This window comes from Leucopleurus acutus, assembly GCF_964270905.1.
Source record: "Leucopleurus acutus genome assembly, chromosome: 1".
NCBI classification, from domain to species: Eukaryota; Metazoa; Chordata; class Mammalia; order Artiodactyla; family Delphinidae; genus Leucopleurus; species Leucopleurus acutus.
This window is the reverse complement of record NC_139142.1, coordinates 73,272,982-73,289,760: the sequence shown is the minus strand read 5'-3', so window position 1 is coordinate 73,289,760 and position 16,779 is coordinate 73,272,982. Positions and strand designations below refer to the sequence as shown.

Here is a 16,779-nt window from a genome sequence, read left to right as displayed (position 1 = left end):
ATATACATACATACATGCATAGAAGAAAGGATTAAAAGTATACCTATCTCCTAAAATTATGATGATCCTTGAGAAGGGGAGTAGGATTGAGGAGACCAAAACTAACTCTCCCTTTATCTGTACTATCTAATAAAATATCTAATAAAAATATATTCCTTTGTCACATGAATATTAATAAATATTCATTCTGATTTAATAATAACAATTTTTAAAGAGTACAAAAGACTCTAACAGAAAGCCTAGAACTGCTCTCCCAAGAGTCAGATGCTTGGGCTTTATGACATTTGAAAAAAATTTTTGGTTTATAAAATCTAAAACTCTAGCACTGGTCCTTTGTTTCTGAGATCGACTATAGAAGCCTATGAATGTATCCAGAGAGCAATCTGGCATATGGTGTCCCAGCAATAACACTTCTGGGAAAATAATCCTCTGTCCAAAAATATACCTATGACAATGAATTGCAACTTTTTGAAACTGAAAAACTAGAAACACAATCTAAATATCACACAATTGAGGGTTAAATAAATTATGGTACAAACACAGGGGGAAAATCACACAGTTCTCAAACAATGTTTAGACTAACAGTATAATTCTTATTTTGTAACTAAAAAAATACACACACACATACGTGTATTTATATGCTTTCAAAAAAGTTTGGAAGGATGTAGACATCAGTGCTTTTATCTTGAGTTTTGAGATTATGGGTGATTTAAATTATTTTCTTTGTGCTTTTTTGTATTTTCCATTTTTTAATACCATGAATACATTGGGATGACAAAAAAAATTTAAAACAATGTCCTTGATGAGAGTATAAGGAAACCATTCTGTAAAGCAGCACTGTCCACTAGAGATAGAAACTTAGTGAAAGCCACATATACAATATTAAATATTCTAGCAGCCACATTTTTAAAAGGTGAAATTAATTTTAATATTCTGAAACCCAATATATTCAAATTATTAATATATTTTACATTTTCTTCTAAATCTTCAAAATTCTGTGTGCATTTCATACTGACAGCACACCTCAATTCAGATGATAAGTTATCATCTGAAATACTTGATCTGTATTTAAGTTTCACAATTTACAGTTGAAAAAGTATGTTTACATTCCCAACTTGTTCCAAACAAGTTAAAAGGTTTTGCAACTACTGAATAAAGTTTCAGTTCTTATATTAAATTAATTAAAATTAAATACAAATAAAACAAATGAATTCCTCAGTCTCACTAGCCACATTTCCCGTGGTCAATAGTGCACGTGGGCAAATGGCCACTGTACTGGACACTGCTCAAGGATCCCAGCTAATGTAGTAAGCAACAATAAAATCAGAATATCCCCATTTTGTAAACTCCAATGAAATAATGGATCTAGGCAATGACTAACATCGCAGAAAGCAAAACAACCTGACAGAAGCATGTCACAATACCACCTATGAATTATTCTCACACATGAACAGACAAAAAGGACAAATCAAGCCTCTCGATCTTATTACCAATTGACAGGAAATACAGAGGAAAGAGGAATATATTAAAAGACAGCATGGGAATGTAATCAGCAAAATTCAAACTACAGGAAACTCTACGGGAACAACCACCTAGATTATTCAACAAGAAAAAAAAATGGGGGAAATGGGGAATTACAGGTTTAAAGAGGCCTAAAATACTTATCAACCAACTACAATGTATGAATCTTAGTTGGATCCAGATTCCAACAAATTGTAAAAAACAAATGAGACAATGATAGTGTGAAATCACTGTTGATTTTTTAGGTGTAATAATTATGGTTATGTTAGTAAAAAAAAGTTCTTTTTTACAGATAAATACCGAAATATATACCAATAGTATACGCTACGCTATCTGGGACTTGCTCCTTAAAACATAAGGCAAGTTGGTGAGTATAAATAAAATAAGATTGGCCATGAGATGATCGTTTTTGAAGCTTCGTATGGGGTGCATTATTCCTTCTCTCTGCTGTTGTATATGTCTGAAATTGTCATAATTAAAATCATTTAAAACTGAACAATTTTAAAAGATATTCTTGATTTTAATTTTAAAAGATATTTTAAAAGACCATGTCATACTGGATTTCTTCCCTCAAATCTGGTCATTGTGACCTGGGAATACATTCACTGCTATTCAACTAGTCTATGATGAACCTCAGCCTGACATTCTGCTATAAGCACTGTAGGGGATATAAAAGAAATTAAGTGACCCAGCCCTTGCCAACAATCTCTTTCAAGTGAAGATTTACAACCAAGAGACACTGAGACATACAATTAATAGAACAAACCAATGCACAAGAAATGCCATACTGAATGTTACCGTCCAAAATACAAGAGGCAGTGACAAAGTGCCGTGGTGAGGGAAAATCAACAGTGATTAATTTAAACCTGAGATAACACTTCACACCCACTAAAATAGCTATAATAAAGATGGGTGCAGAGTAGCTGGAATGCTCACTCATTGTAAGTAGGGATGTAAAATGGTGCCATACTTCGCAGATCTGTTTGGCAGCATCTTTTAAAGTTATACATGACCTAGTAATTCCATTCCTAGGTATTTATCCAAAGGAAATGAAAACATAAGTCCACAAAAAGACAATGTTCATATCATCATTTCTGGCTATTAGAAGCCTCCTTCATAATAGCCAGAAACTGGAAATAACCCAAACGTCCATCAACGGGAGAATGGATAAACAAATTGTGATACAGTCATCTAATGTAGTATTACCAAGTAATAAGAAGGAGCTACAGACACAACAACAGACATAATGCTGAGTGAAAGAAGCCAGACACAAAAATGATATACTCTATAATTCCATTATATGAAATTCTAAAACAAGTAAAACTAACCTATGGAACTTTCAGAGGGCAGGGGTGAAAATGTTCTAGATCTGTGGCTACATGGGGGTATACTGTTGTTAAAAACTCCTTGAACTTAACCCTTAAGAGCTTTGTGTTTTATTTTACGTTTAAAAAAGCATGAATGAGAAAACTGGGGCTTAGATAGTAAAGACAGGTGCCCAAAGTAATTTGCTAAGAGGAATCAATGCAGGATCTGAGGTTAGGGAATAATATGATGAAAAAGAAGGTTAAAGAAGACCTGTACACTATGATTTTGTACACCGTATTTTGGTATAGACTCTAAACTTTATTATTATTTTTAAAAAATACATATACTTTATTTCTTTTAAGAATTTTTTGATGTGGACCATTTTTTAAAGTCTTTATTGAATTTGTTACAATATTGTTTCTGCTTTATGTTTTGGGATCGAACCCACACCCCCTACACTGGAAGGTGAAGTCTTAACCATTGGACCACCAGGGAAGTCCCTAGACTCTAAACTTTAGAGGGGAATGGCAGTAGGAAATCTTGTTGGAGGTATCCCAACAAGAGGTATTTCTCTGGAGGTATCACAGAGAAATAAAGATATAAGTTAATGAGACCCCAGATGAGAACAAGGGTAATGGGAATAGAAAGAAAATCAACAGAAAGATGTATCAAAAGAAAAATTAGGTTCTATAAGAGAACAATGATTTTAAAGAACTGGGTTCCAGGTAACTGGTAGATTGATGGGATCAATATATGAGATGAGTATTGGGAAGATGGCTTAAGACAGAAGATGCTGTATTTAATTTTGGAAACACAGAGATGAGGCATCAAGAGAAGTTTTAAATCACGAGTGTGCCAACTAAAGGATGTCACTTGCCTCCTGGTTCTACAAGAATTAAGTCATTAGCCACTGCAGTCGCTGACTTTCAACCCAGCCTGAAAGGAGTTCAAGGGGGAGACAGGAATGAGGCACATCAGGAATGTGCTCTGGGAAAATTAATAGAACACTCCTTTAGATAGTTAGATATTTTCAGGAGAAAATTTTATGAACTCAAATTCTTGCATCTTCCCATACTTAGAAAAGCACTAAAACCATTAACTAAGATATCTGTTCCTCTTGACTAGCAGCAACCTTCTACCGAGATGTGTGCTTGATTACCCTTTGCCAAAATCACATACATGCTGACCTCCCCCACTTACCTTTGGAGCAGTTCCTCAGTGCTATCTAAGAGGCTGTCTCCTGGGCTAAGGTCCTCAGTAAGTCCCCAAATAAACTGAACTCACAGCTCTTATGTTGTGTGTTTTTCCTTCCGTGGACAAGGGATTTAGTTGTAAAAGATTGCAAAAAGAGATATGGAATAAGTTACCTACATGGAGAACGACAGTGGAGAATGAGTAATTCACAAAGGAACCCTGCTAAAAAACCTATCATTTGTATAGTAGTTCACAGCTAACTGCTTTATTTATTTAACATACAAAAATGTATTTAACATACAAAAAAGAAAGAGAAAGATGGACAGAGAAACCTATTTGAAGGTGGAAAGGAAAGTGTTTTGGGAAAGGAGCCTGACAGTTTTAGAGAAGTACTAAATACAAATGGATTCAAAGAAAGTAGAACCTTGTATACTCCCCAGACAAGCAGAAATGCAGAATGTTAGAAATGCAGAATCTCGGGTTCCGTCCCAGACCACTGAATTAGAATCAGCATTTTAACAAGATCCCCAGGTGATTCTTACACATTTTTAAGTTGAGAAGCCCATCTAGAATACAGTATTTTCTTAAACTGCAGGTCTCAACCCATCAGTGGGTTATGAAATCAACTTGGAATAGAATTCAAAATACCAGAGCATATCACACACAGTTATTTTGTGTTGTATGGGACCATGAGGTAAAATTTTTTTGTGTAGGTTGAGATTTAAAAAAAGGTTTACAAAACACTGAACAAAAGTATAGTAATAACCTCTTCTTTGGACTAAGGGAGGACTAAGAGGACCTGAGAATCCATATGTATGGAAATGACATAAGCATTCACTTGCTAATGTTTCTCAAGACTTTTTGGACAGTGACCCACACTAAGAAATACATATGAACAAATATCACATCCATGCATGTAATATACATACAAAATAAAACCCAAAATTTCACAAACAATCCTCTTATCCAGAAGTATACCCTGATATCTCTATTTTTTTCTTTTTCTTGTTCCTTGTGACCCACGGACTTATTAAACTGATTTTACCACTAGTGACTGTTTTATAGCTCATTACTCAAAATTTGAAAAACAATGACCTTCAACATTCTGCTTGGCTTCAATCCTTAGCTAAGATGGTGGTTCAGAAGGACTGAAGAGGTTAATGGCTATTATGCATGATAAATACACTAAAGAGCTGATGAAATAACGATAGACTTCCTTGGCAGTTTTTTATTTTTAAATGCTAAACTAACGTTGCACTGCATCAATTGTTAGTTTGGGTCCCTCCCTCTTAAGGCACAAAGGAGGAAATAGCAGATAGGACTAATGAGGGTTGGAAACTGGTGAAGAACCACAGGAGGCGGGATGGAGATGAAGGAAACACTGCTAGTACCAAGAACTAGGGCACTGACAACTAACTTGCCTCAGTCAAGGAAGGGAGGCTGGTCCAGGATGCTGGCTCAGAAATGCAGGTGCTAACTGAACACGCTCCCAGCTTTGTTTCCTGAAGGCCGGCTGAGATACTACACCTTGGCGACAACTAGCAAAAGCTCACAGTCTAGTTCCTGGGAGGCCCCGGTTCCCTAGGCTACGTTTTTGTGCTGTACTCGGAGTAGCATACGTTAGGGGCTGGGAGAAGCAGGTAACTGGGGCATGAACGATGGAGAACAGAGCTTATTCCAAGAATCCGAGAGAGAGGGGGGCCAAGATGCTGCTAGGCCTTCTCTATGACCGCGGGGGTTCGAACACAGCGAGACCCCGGACAAAAGGCGGCCTCCTTCTGGGTCAAAGAACGGTCCCGGAATGAAAGCAGGCACAGCACAGACCCCGGGGTCGTCTGGCTGGGCCAGCCCCTGCTCTCGAAGCCCTTTTGGGGACTCCCCCCTACATCCCATCAACCCTCGCGCGGAGCCCCGAGGCTGTCAGCCCCCTCCAAGCTCGGGAAAGGCGTGATTTTCCTTCCCGGCTTCTCCCTTAACGCACAGCGGCCAGCCCAGTACCACTGCGTCTTGGCAAGGCTGGAGGTGCTCCCACCTTCACTTTAATTAGCATCTTCTTCCCAGTTAGGGGCTGCACACAGATAAATTGCTGCTTCTACCGCTGCGATCGCCGATGCAGCTCCCCAGCACTCAGCCTGTGGGAGTCACTTCTGCTTCCGGGTCACTGCCTGGCTCCACCCACCCCCACCCCCACCCCCACCCCGCACCTCGCTCCTCCTCCTTCTTTCCACGGGGTTCCGGAAAGGCTCAGGAATGCGTCCGCGTTTCGTTTCTGTGGCGTCGTAAAAAGAAAAAAAAAAGGAGGCGGCCCGCCTAGTTACAGCAGAGATGACGCCTCTGCAATTCTGAGAGTCCCCAGCAAGCCGGGGCTAGTATAAAGTGGGGGCGGAACGAACGACTCCTCCCATCATGCCAGGGGGCAGCTCCGCGCGTCCCACCCTGGGAGTTATAGTTCCCTGCCCCTCAGATCCAGCGGCATCCTCAGTGTGTGAACTCTGTTACCCAGAAGGCCTCCAGCACCGAAGCTGGAATTCCTCGGTTACTCGTTCTCTCCGGCAATTAGCGGAACCTGTTAGCGCTGCCCACAAGGCTCAGCGGGGCTGCGCGAGGTTAGTGGCTAATCAAGAGGAGCTTCGGTCAACTGCCACCTGGCCCCGGCGACAGGAAGTGAGTACCCCTATTCCGGAAGCTGGTTTTGGGATCCCACCACTCCTTCTCACTCCCAAATCTGCCTCTTATCCCAAACTGCTCTTTGCAGGGGCGGGAGAAAGAAGAGTAGTGGGGTAAGGAACGCACCATTTAGGGTCTCTCACGACTCCATCCCAGTTCTTCTCCCCAACAAATAGTATCTAGGTTGAAGACACCGAGAGTAAGTGAAACCACCCGAGTCTGAGGTGACGGTCTTCAGGGACTATGCCTCGATCAATGCCCTGACCTTCCACAATTTAAGCGAGGAGAGAGATGAGCCCGCCAGCCCTAACAGAACATTAAGTTCTAAGGGAAAATTGGCTCAGCTACCGCCTCCTGACTTTTCCTACCTTCCAGCTCTCAGATTCGCTGCTACCCTTAGGTGCCTGCCATGCCTCACATCGACAACGACGTCAAACTGGACTTCAAGGATGTCCTGTTGAGGCCCAAACGCAGTACCCTTAAGTCTCGAAGTGAGGTGAGCCTGCTTCTCTAGTTGCTCTTTCTTGATCCCAAGCTCCTGGAGGGCCAGGACTGGGAAAGATTCCTGGCTTTTGCCCTCCTGCAATACTTGTTTTTTGGATAAATGAAATGCTTAGTTTCCTGTTCATATCTGCAGGTGGATCTCACAAGATCCTTTTCATTTCGGAACTCAAAGCAGATGTACACTGGGATCCCCATCATTGCAGCCAATATGGATACTGTAGGCACCTTTGAGATAGCCAAGGTTCTCTGTAAGGTAGGACTTCCCTCATACCCCTTCCTCATGGTGTCCAGTTTTGTGGGCTGACTGCAGAGGTATCTGCATCCCCACCCCCATCCCAGGTCAACTCTGGCAGTTAACAGTCAGGATGCTCAATTTCTGTTTTTGCAGTAGTATTAAGGCCCCTTTATCTGATAACTTTAAAGGGCCATCTGAGTTAATGAGATTCAAAACTAAATTTTGCCCCCATTTTAACAGAACTTTCCCTTTTCTCCTGTCCAGCAGTTTATACATCCTGCCAACTTTTCCCACCACCCAGATCACCCTCTCCAAATCACCGGCATCCCTCTTTACACTATTGTTAGGATGCTCAGCATTCACTGTTTTAGTCCAGAAACTAGATATAGTTTGAGCATTCAAAAATTCCTAACTAGAAGATCCTAGAGAGAAGAAGTTTATTTTCTTTCATGCCTGTTTTTTTTTTTTTTTTTTTTTTTTTAATCTTCCTCTTCTTTAAGTTCTAGGTTCCTGGGTGTTTCTGGGATGTGCCCAAAATGGAATGTATTTTTCTTATATACAGGTTATTGCTCATTTTCAAAATGGAAGCTGCTGCTCCTTTCAGTAATATTACCTGTCTCTGTATTTGTAGCTGAGAAGGTAGATAGTTTGGGCATCCTAAGGACATATGCACTCTTCTGGTTAATCCAGGTAGCCCTGGTTGATGGATTCTGCTGCTGCTTGTGGCTCTGTCAGCCTTAAGGACTTCATCTCTCTTTCTCTATTTTTGATTGCTGTAAGTCTTTGTGGAATGTCTGCTGTCATTTCTCTGAGGTTCATAGCTATGCAGCTTTAGTACTGTATTACTATTGCCATTTACCAACTGCTTAGGAATCCCACTGTTGCCCGTTGTCCACCTGGCCTGTCCAATAGAGTTAAGGAATGGTGAATCTGACTTCAGTGTTAACAACTGTCCTATAATGTATGGACCTTGCCGGGACTGTCTTGATGCTTTATGTTGAGACTGGCTTTTCATTACTGCTGAGTGCTGAAGAAATCAGATTTTAGAGACACAGCCAAGTCTCAGTAATAATTAAAAGGTTGGATGCAAGCAAGGATCTTTTTCTAGATCTCTAGCTTGGTATGTAATTGGATATGCTCATCATGCCACCCTATGCCAGTATATCTCCAAGGTCTGCTGACCTCCTAGAGTGATTTTTGTCTATTAGCATGTTGATGGCAGAGTGTTGCTGAGAAAGCACAGTTCTGTACCAGTGTTAGCTAGGTAGTGTTGATGATAATCTCTGAGTATTATAGCATTTGCACTTCCTTACTGCTGGCTGATGCTTGACTTCCTTGGGTCTCTCGTCTGTTGCAAGATTTGTGCTGTCTTGTCTATTTGCATGTCTGCACTTTTAAATCACAAACACCAGCATTCACAAGTGGTCTTTGAATGCCTTTCTCAAAGTATTGGGACGTTATTTGCAATTTGTTGTGCTAGGAAATACAAGTCTGATGAGTCATTATATCCTTGAACTTGGTTGACTGAAACAGACTAAATGAGATAGACTTTTCAGGTTGGTCCATGTCTCAAGAAAATTTGTCCTTTACTTTAGCAGAGATGGAGAAAGGGTAGCACCTTATTGACTGTTAACCTTAAGGCCTTACCTCTTGTAATTTTGTGAGCATTTAGGCTTACTGAATTACTGCTGGTAAATGGACCAGAAGATACCGCAAGTAGGTTAGCTCTGTACGAGGTTATCATAGGAGGGGCTGAATCAGTGCAGGCAGACACTGGCTCCGTCCAGCCTCTTCATGGTTCTTTCTTGTCTACTGCTTGTCCCACTGCACCAACAGCTTGTCCTTGTCACCTTTTAACTCAGAAGCGCTGTACGTGCTGGCAGGTGAAATCCAATCCAGGTGACTTTAGTACTTTGGTGGGAGTGTTGGGCAAGTACTAGCTTATGGGGAAAAGCCCGACTGCATTTGTAGAGAGAATAATGGTGGAACTGAGGTTTGAGCTCAACCACTGACTTCTTCAAGTTGCTCTTTCCAGACTTCAGTCCTTTTGTCCCTCAGATAGGATAATATAAAGGTCTATTTTTAGAAAAAGAGACTCTTAATGAAGTTCCCTCCTTTTTGATGGCTCTTTCTTCTCCCAGTTCTCCCTCTTCACTGCTGTCCATAAGCACTACAGCCTCGAGCAGTGGAAAGAGTTTGCTAGCCAGAATCCTGACTGTCTTGAGGTAACACTGGTCCTCCCCTGATCCACTCCTTAGCCCAGTCTTCCGGGAATCTTTGTGTGGCTTCCTGGGGACCAGCCCTTACCTTCCCACCCCTGTTGGCTAACCAACCAGGTCATTTCTTACATGCTAATGGCCCTGTTTCTCTCACAGCATCTGGCTGCCAGCTCAGGCACAAGCTCTGCTGACTTTGAGCAGCTGGGACAGATCCTGGACGCTATTCCCCAGGTGAAATATATATGCGTGGACGTGGCCAATGGCTACTCTGAACACTTTGTTGAATTTGTAAAGGATGTGCGGAAGCGCTTCCCTGAACACACCATCATGGTATGTCTCTACTACCCTGTAGTGGGTCCATTCCTCTCCTTCCTCCATTCTTTCCCGCCCCACCATTTTGTTACACCAGTTCCTTTCTCCTCTGCTGCATTTCCTAGTCCGCTTAATCATGTCACTGGGTGATGATCCATGGTTCCATGCTTTAAATGTTTCTGTACTGGCCAGTGCCGTCTTCTCCGAACCTTGATACCTAGTCTTTGTAAATCCAGTGTCCGACATCACTCACTAAACCACAATGGAACATTTCTGCGTCGTACATACCTCTAGTACATACACACCTGCCCAAAGGTGTGGAGAGATACTACAGTCATATTGAAGGGGATGCATGAAATGTTGTTTTATTTTTACAAGCTCAGGGGAGTTATGACAACGCCTCACTTTCTTCGCAGCATTGAGTGGTCTCTCTGTTCTGTCCATCAAAAGCAAATACAATTGTGTAGATGGGTATTTAGCTGACATTACCATGTCCTCCCCCTTTCCCTGAAGCCAGAGAGGTTTCATGACATAACAGCTTAAGCAAAGGATGTGCTTGGGTCTTTTGGAGGGGAGGGGGAGATAAATCTACTGTAAATCAGATGTGAGCTTGTTCCAGTTGGACCCCCGCTTTACCCTAGTACAACGGTGACACTGGCCACTCACCCCCTTACCTCAGCTTGGAAAGCAGGGTCCTTTGAAGTGACTCGTCTAAAAGCCCTCAGAAGGCCCAAGTAGAGGGAACCGAGGTACTCTTCTTTGTAATAATGCTGGAAGCATGCGATCGGCTCTTTCTGACCCTAAGAATGCTCTGTTTTGATGGTTCTGTCCCAGGCAGGGAATGTGGTAACAGGAGAGATGGTGGAAGAGCTGATTCTCTCTGGGGCTGACATCATCAAAGTGGGAATTGGACCAGGTAAGCTGGTTCACTGGGGGCCACTGGCCACCGCTTCAGTGGCAGACACCTGTGGAGAACTTCCCTCTCATTCTTGTCACGTTCTTCTCAGGCTCTGTGTGTACCACCCGGAAGAAGACCGGAGTTGGGTATCCACAGCTGAGTGCAGTGATGGAGTGCGCAGATGCTGCCCATGGCCTCAAAGGCCACATCATTTCCGTAAGGCCAAGAGCAGGGTAGGGTATGAGGCTGCCAGACATCTGGGTTCTCTGCCAGGTCTGGAGGCTCTGGTAGAGGTGGATCAGGACTCCTGGGTTCCTGTCAGCTTTGAGGTGGGCCACTGGGACCTCCTAGAGGGCTTGGGGCATCCATACTCTCCCTTCATAGTGCTCCTTACTTTGCAGGATGGAGGCTGCAACTGTCCCGGGGATGTGGCCAAGGCTTTCGGTAAGGAGGGCACAGAAGGAGGATCCTGTAGAAGAGGATAAGTCACCTCTGAGGGTCTAGGATCAGGCTAGGGAAGTCTAAGAAAGCTTTTCAGATTCTTTTATAATATGACTAGTGACCCAGAAGCCTGTGGTGTCATCTGGGGCAAACCAGCAGGGGAAATCCTGAGACTCTGATGTGGACTCTCCTAATGTGGGCCAGGACCATCTGCATCATCCCCTGGACTGCGGGACAGTGCAGATGCCAAGCCCCACCCTGGACCCATGGCATCTGGCTCTGGGGAGTGGGGCTACAGATCTGCATTTTCCCAGCTTCCTAGGTGATCCTTGTACACACTGAAGTTGGAGAGCTTTGCTCTTGGGACACTTGAAGTGAGTCTTGTTCGGCTGGGCAGAGTAAAAAGAGGTGACCAGGAGATGGCGAAAGCAGCAAAAAGGAGAGAGCAGAAGCCAGGCAGAGCGTCTCCAGAGGCTCGATTTTAAATTCTTGTAAAGTCCACTGAGAAACAGAAGCCAGGGCAGAGTAGGCCTGTGCACTGGGTTGTGGGCCAGCTAGGGAAACAAAACCAGGAAGATGCCAGAATCATTGGCAGGCCTGAGAATTTTGTGTAAGTTGCTTCTGAGGGTGACCATGTTGGAACCTGGGCCAGATTCATCTCTTTCCCCTCTTGTTGGTGCTGGCAGGGGCAGGGGCTGACTTCGTGATGCTGGGCGGCATGCTGGCTGGGCACAGCGAGTCAGGTGGTGAGCTCATCGAGAGGGATGGCAAGAAGTACAAGCTCTTCTATGGCATGAGTTCTGAAATGGCCATGAAGAAGTATGCCGGCGGCGTGGCTGAGTACAGGTAGGTGTGGAGGCCAGAAGCTGAGGGTTCTTGGAAAGCGTGACTTCCCAAGTAAGGTGGTAGCAGAACTTGGAAGCAAAGTGATGAACAGGGACTAAATGCTAGAGATTGGGGAAGAGTCATTGGGCTTAAGAAATCCAGACAGAAAAGGTAAGAAAGCTTTTCCTCTTCTAAGGGCCTCAGAGGGAAAGACAGTGGAGATGCCCTTTAAAGGGGATGTGGAACACACTATCCGAGACATTCTTGGAGGCATCCGCTCCACCTGTACCTACGTGGGAGCAGCTAAGCTGAAGGAGCTGAGCCGGAGAACTACCTTCATCCGTGTCACCCAGCAGGTGAATCCGATCTTCAGTGACAAGAGCTAGACCTGAGCAGTTCTGCCCTCCCAGGGCGCCAGCACCCACCACAGGGCTCCCCAGTGGGCCCCTCTCCCATCCCAGCTACTAGGGCTATTACTTGGTCATTTCCTATCCTCTCTCTGCTAAGGGCTCCTGCAGTATTCTGTACTTTATCTGCACATGCAAAATGCCCAGGGCACCCACTGGGGAGGAAGCAAGGAAGGCAGGCTGAGAAAATAAAGTTAAGATAATCAAATGGGAATCTGGGGACCCAGAATCCTGAAGATTATTAAAAGGAAAAGATGCTCATTCATACATAAGTGTTTTATATGGCCTTGGTCTGGAAGAGGTAGGCTTTTAGAATCATGTTTTGTTAATCAGATTCATTAAATAGATCTTTGAATATCTACAAAGCTCAGAAGTGTTTATGTATTTTAAATACCTCAATAAAGAGAGATCCCAATGACTTTGAGATTCTGGGGATTTCTGCACAAGGATGGCATCTGGGTGCTGCTGCAGGGCAAGTGGAGGAGTTGGCACTGACCCAGTGGAGTCAAGGACAGTGAGTGCCCTTTCCATGAAGCATCTCCATTCTAGTGCCACCACCCCCAAGCAACCTGGCAGCATGAGAATTTACAAGTATATTCTGGCATCAGACCACACACAGTATTTTCAGAATAGCAAAAGGAAATTTCTCTTCTAGGCTCTCAGCCCTGGTAACCCTTTTGGGCATGTCTGAACAACACTCTCCAAGGGAAGTAAAGTGGCAAAGGGATCCCCTTCCAGCCCTGGAGAGACCGGTTCTGTTTCTAAGGAATGACCTACACTGACCTTATAGAAGCCTTAATTCCCCTCCCTCAACCGAAGACAGTGTTTTAACAAATCCAAAATTTAATTATTAAGTATTACAAAGTAACTTTAGCAATATAGTCAGGCAACCCAAGCCTGGACTTCCACTTTATTACCCCTAAACTGTGTGAGAGCTGAGGAGGAAGGAGACAGGCAGAGTGCCGTGGGCATTCCAGTCTAATCACAGCAGTCTAGAACTGTCTGTATGGTTAGGAAGAGGGACAGATACACCACTGGGGCCAGAAGCGGGGAGGTATTCACAGAAGGTGGGGATCAGGGTGTCAAACTTTGTCTTCTGATAGTTTTCCAGAGAGTCCTGCAGAGAAGGGAGCAGGGAGATCCTATCATCACTGAAACATGCCCTGAGCCCTCCATATCCTGCATCATATGGCTTTCTATCTTGTTCTGCCCGCCCATCCCCTTCCCCAGCTTTCCATTCCTTCCTACTCACCCTTCCTTCCCTCTGGCCATTTTCTTCCTCGTCGGAGTCCAAAACCAGGTCCCCTAGAGTAATGTCAGAGCTGCACAGAGATGGAGGATGCACTGCAGGGAGGAAACCAGAGTCCAGGTACTCTTCTCAGTGAACACAGGACCTCAGGAGTCCCCAAGAGAGGAGGCTGTCTGATCTGGTCCTGACTCAGGATACCTACCTGACTTCCTGGCCCTAGGAGGCGATAATGACAATCTCAGGGGTTCCATGGGGCAATCCAAGCAGTTCCTAGGGTGGGAGCAAGCAAGACAGGGTGAAAGGAAAGCAGGCAGGGCATGTGCTGCTAGTAGGGAGAAGCAACTGTTGTACTCACTCCTTTTGCTCTGAGGCAGACAAGTCATTTGGGTTCTCCTTCAGAGCCCTTCCTCCCAGGGTCTTGGACGGACTCCTCGACTTGCCAGTCGAGGCTGCTCTGGTGCCCACAGCACCTGCTGGATCTGCTGTGTGTGTCCCATGTTCTTCGCTGTTCCCAGGCTTAGATATGACCTGCGTTGGTGAACCCAGATTCCTAAAGGGGAACAGCATGACTGTGGGGCGCTCCTTATGGCCTCTGCTAGTGGATGCCCACCGGGACTGGATTCTTCGCCGGCCTAGAGGGGCCAGATTGAAATGGTGGCCAGTCAAAGGTTCTGGGTGCTTCCTTGAGGCTGGATCCTGAGGAGGGTGTGGGCCAGGCCGGGCTTTTGGCAGAGGGTCGTGGAGTGCTGGTGTTGGTTGCTGAGGAGGACTCTGCTCCATGGGCTCTGTAGTGTTCACTGAATCAGTAGCAAAGCACTCTGAGAAAGAAAACAAATCTCTTTAAAAAGGCAACATAGTAACACATGGACTCAGTCTGGTTTCTTACGCCTCAGGCCCATGTAACCCTTCCAATAGGCTGCCTCAAAAGGTCGCAAGCTAAACACTCCACCCCCAAATTCTTAGTTTTCCTAGATGGTCCTGGTACCTGGAAGTGGCCACCCCATGTCCGCACCATATTGGCTCAAGACAAAAGAAGAAGTGATGGAAACTCCAGGCTGCATCCAAGTCAGCACATCCTGAAGCTGTGGGCAGGGAGAGAGGCATGAAGCCCACAGGCCTTGATACAACTCCACCCCCTACCCCCCACCCCAGCATTCTGCCCTTATGTGTTTTGCCCTAGCAAAACCTGCTGTGCCTGCAGTGTAGGCAGTGCTTTTTCCAGCTGACACAGGTATTCAAAAAACAGCTTTTCCATGGCAGCCAGAAAAAGTTCCCCGTACTCTTGTTCAAGTTCCTGCGGGAGGAAAAGAAGCAGGTCAACACACCATTGTAAAGCAATTATATTCCAATAAAGATGTTAAAAAAAATAAAAAAAATAAATTATGTTGTACATTGTTGATTAAAGTATTTATACATTGAAGAAAAAAGCCTGAATGAATCTTCTCGATTAAAATCAGTAATGTTATTTATATTAAGCATTACTAATTTAAAATTGGGTCAACAACAAGGTCCTACTGTATAGTACAGGGAACTATATTCAATATCTTGTGATGAACCATATGGAAAAGAATATAAAAAAGAATGTATGCATATGTATAACTGAATCACTTTGCTGTACAGCAGAAATCAATACAACATTCTAAATCAACTATGCTTCAATTAAAAAAAGATTCAGTTGTACATTTTGAATGGGTAAATTGTGTGATATATAAATTTTATATCAACAAAGATGTTTTAAAAAGTTAAAAAAAAAAAGGAAGCAGGTCAGAAGAGGACTAGAGAGAACAGCTACACCATAGCTTCCAAAGCAGCCAGTCCCACCTGTAGCTTCGAAGCCAAATCAACAGAGGCTTCTGCCAGCTGCTTCACCTGCTGGCAAAAGGTTTCCTGAGCCTCTGAGATCTTCCTCAGATCCTGCTTTGTCTGTTGAGGGTAAGGAAGGCAAACAAGTTAGGGGCACCAGAATCCAGTGACCGGGAGGAGGAACAACTTTGTTGCACCGCGTGTTAAGTGGAGGTAGGGCTTGCTCCAGGGACGACTCACGGCTTTGGGGTCCCGCACTGCAGGTCCAGACTCTGGGAAGTGGCGATGCAGGGCATTCAGAACCTGGGCCCAAGGCCGGCCCTGCAGGATCATATCCACCACCAGCTGTGAAGAGTGCTGAGCTCAGAATCCCCACGTCCGGGCAAGCTGCCCTTTTCCAACCGGTTCCACCCCCAAGCAGTCGGCCCAGGACAGGTCCTCGCATCCCGTCCCTTTCCCCTCTACCGGGTCCTACTGACTCCAATACCTTGGCCTTTAGGCCCATACACAGGCGTTCATGGTGCCGGTACCGAACCAAGCCGGGGGCAGCAGCGCGCAGGGATCGCAGAAACTCCAATACTCGCGGAAAATGCTCCACGCAGCGTCCGCGCACGACTTGCCAGCAGGCAGCGGCTACGAAGCGAAGAGCGGCGGGACCTGCCCCAGGGGGCGTGGCCATGGCCGGCGGGCCCCACCCCAGGAGCCGTACCTTTGTGTTCCTACCTCTGGCAAGGCTTCCCGCCTCCTCCTAGGGGCGCGGTTTCCGGTGGCCCTCACAGGCTCGGCTATTTCGGTCTGCGCCGGATAGTTCGCGATCCGAGACTGCGCCCTCCCATGGGCCACCGGAATCCCGGGGTTTTCTCCAACTCGGGCTGGAGCCTGAATGGAGAAGCTGGCCAGCTCCACTGGCAACAGGTCGTTCTGCCTTAAACGCCGCCGCTGTCTCGAACTCAAAGGCTACTTCGCTTCCGGCTCCGCGACCAGTTTCCCTACCCGGGAGAAGGGTGGTAGTGGAGAACCAATGGGCCGCCAGACAAGGGAGACGTCACGGCGCGTCATAAGGCCGCGCCCCGGCAGATCCGGCGGCGCTGCCGGGCCCCGACCCAGCTGTCCTGCGCTTCCGACGGCTGCTGAGCAGCTGGGACCGGGGACCTGGGCCCCGCCTCCCGCCCTTTCCCGCCTCCGGCCCTTTCCCG

The 16,779-nt window shown here is 45.2% G+C and overlaps 3 protein-coding genes across 10 annotated transcripts in view; 1 reads left to right on the top strand and 2 right to left on the bottom strand.

The window, feature by feature from the left end:
- Positions 1-6,190, bottom strand: part of NEDD8 (NEDD8 ubiquitin like modifier) — a 9,904-nt gene extending 3,714 nt beyond the window's left edge. The window contains exon 1 of one of the 2 annotated variants that reach the window (XM_082852167.1): positions 6,005-6,190. In XM_082852167.1, coding sequence (XP_082708293.1) covers positions 6,005-6,073 — 69 coding nt within the window. In that variant the 5' untranslated portion in view covers positions 6,074-6,190. The remainder of the gene's footprint in view (positions 1-6,004) is intronic. The other variant, XM_082852168.1, reaches the window with a different exon arrangement.
- Positions 6,191-6,223: 33 nt separating this feature from the next.
- On the top strand, positions 6,224-14,853 carry GMPR2 (guanosine monophosphate reductase 2). 4 transcript variants are annotated; one of them, XM_082852110.1, is made up of 11 exons: positions 6,224-6,687; positions 7,091-7,186; positions 7,328-7,447; positions 9,571-9,654; positions 9,805-9,978; positions 10,795-10,876; positions 10,968-11,074; positions 11,260-11,302; positions 11,986-12,145; positions 12,321-12,480; positions 14,744-14,853. In XM_082852110.1, exons 1-11 carry the CDS (start codon positions 6,430-6,432, stop codon positions 14,750-14,752), a joined length of 1,293 nt encoding a protein of 430 aa, XP_082708236.1. In that variant the 5' UTR covers positions 6,224-6,429; the 3' UTR covers positions 14,753-14,853. The 4 variants fall into 4 exon arrangements, with proteins under 4 accessions (XP_082708236.1, XP_082708237.1, XP_082708238.1 ...); XM_082852111.1 differs by lacking the exon at positions 14,744-14,853 and adding an exon at positions 14,296-14,356; XM_082852112.1 differs by lacking the exon at positions 14,744-14,853 and having other exon boundaries at positions 9,805-9,879; positions 12,321-12,944.
- Positions 11,084-16,549, bottom strand: TINF2 (TERF1 interacting nuclear factor 2). Of its 4 annotated transcripts, none has more exons than XM_082852072.1 (9): positions 16,071-16,549; positions 15,824-15,928; positions 15,602-15,703; positions 14,967-15,074; positions 14,766-14,862; positions 14,136-14,598; positions 13,983-14,050; positions 13,784-13,875; positions 11,084-11,327 (listed from the first exon to the last, which is right to left on the bottom strand). In XM_082852072.1, the coding sequence occupies exons 1-9, from the start codon at positions 16,260-16,262 to the stop codon at positions 11,157-11,159; spliced, it is 1,398 nt and encodes a 465-aa protein (XP_082708198.1). In that variant the 5' UTR covers positions 16,263-16,549; the 3' UTR covers positions 11,084-11,156. The 4 variants fall into 4 exon arrangements, with proteins under 4 accessions (XP_082708198.1, XP_082708201.1, XP_082708200.1 ...); XM_082852075.1 differs by having other exon boundaries at positions 16,293-16,549; XM_082852074.1 differs by having other exon boundaries at positions 16,307-16,549.
- Positions 16,550-16,779: the final 230 nt, after the last annotated feature.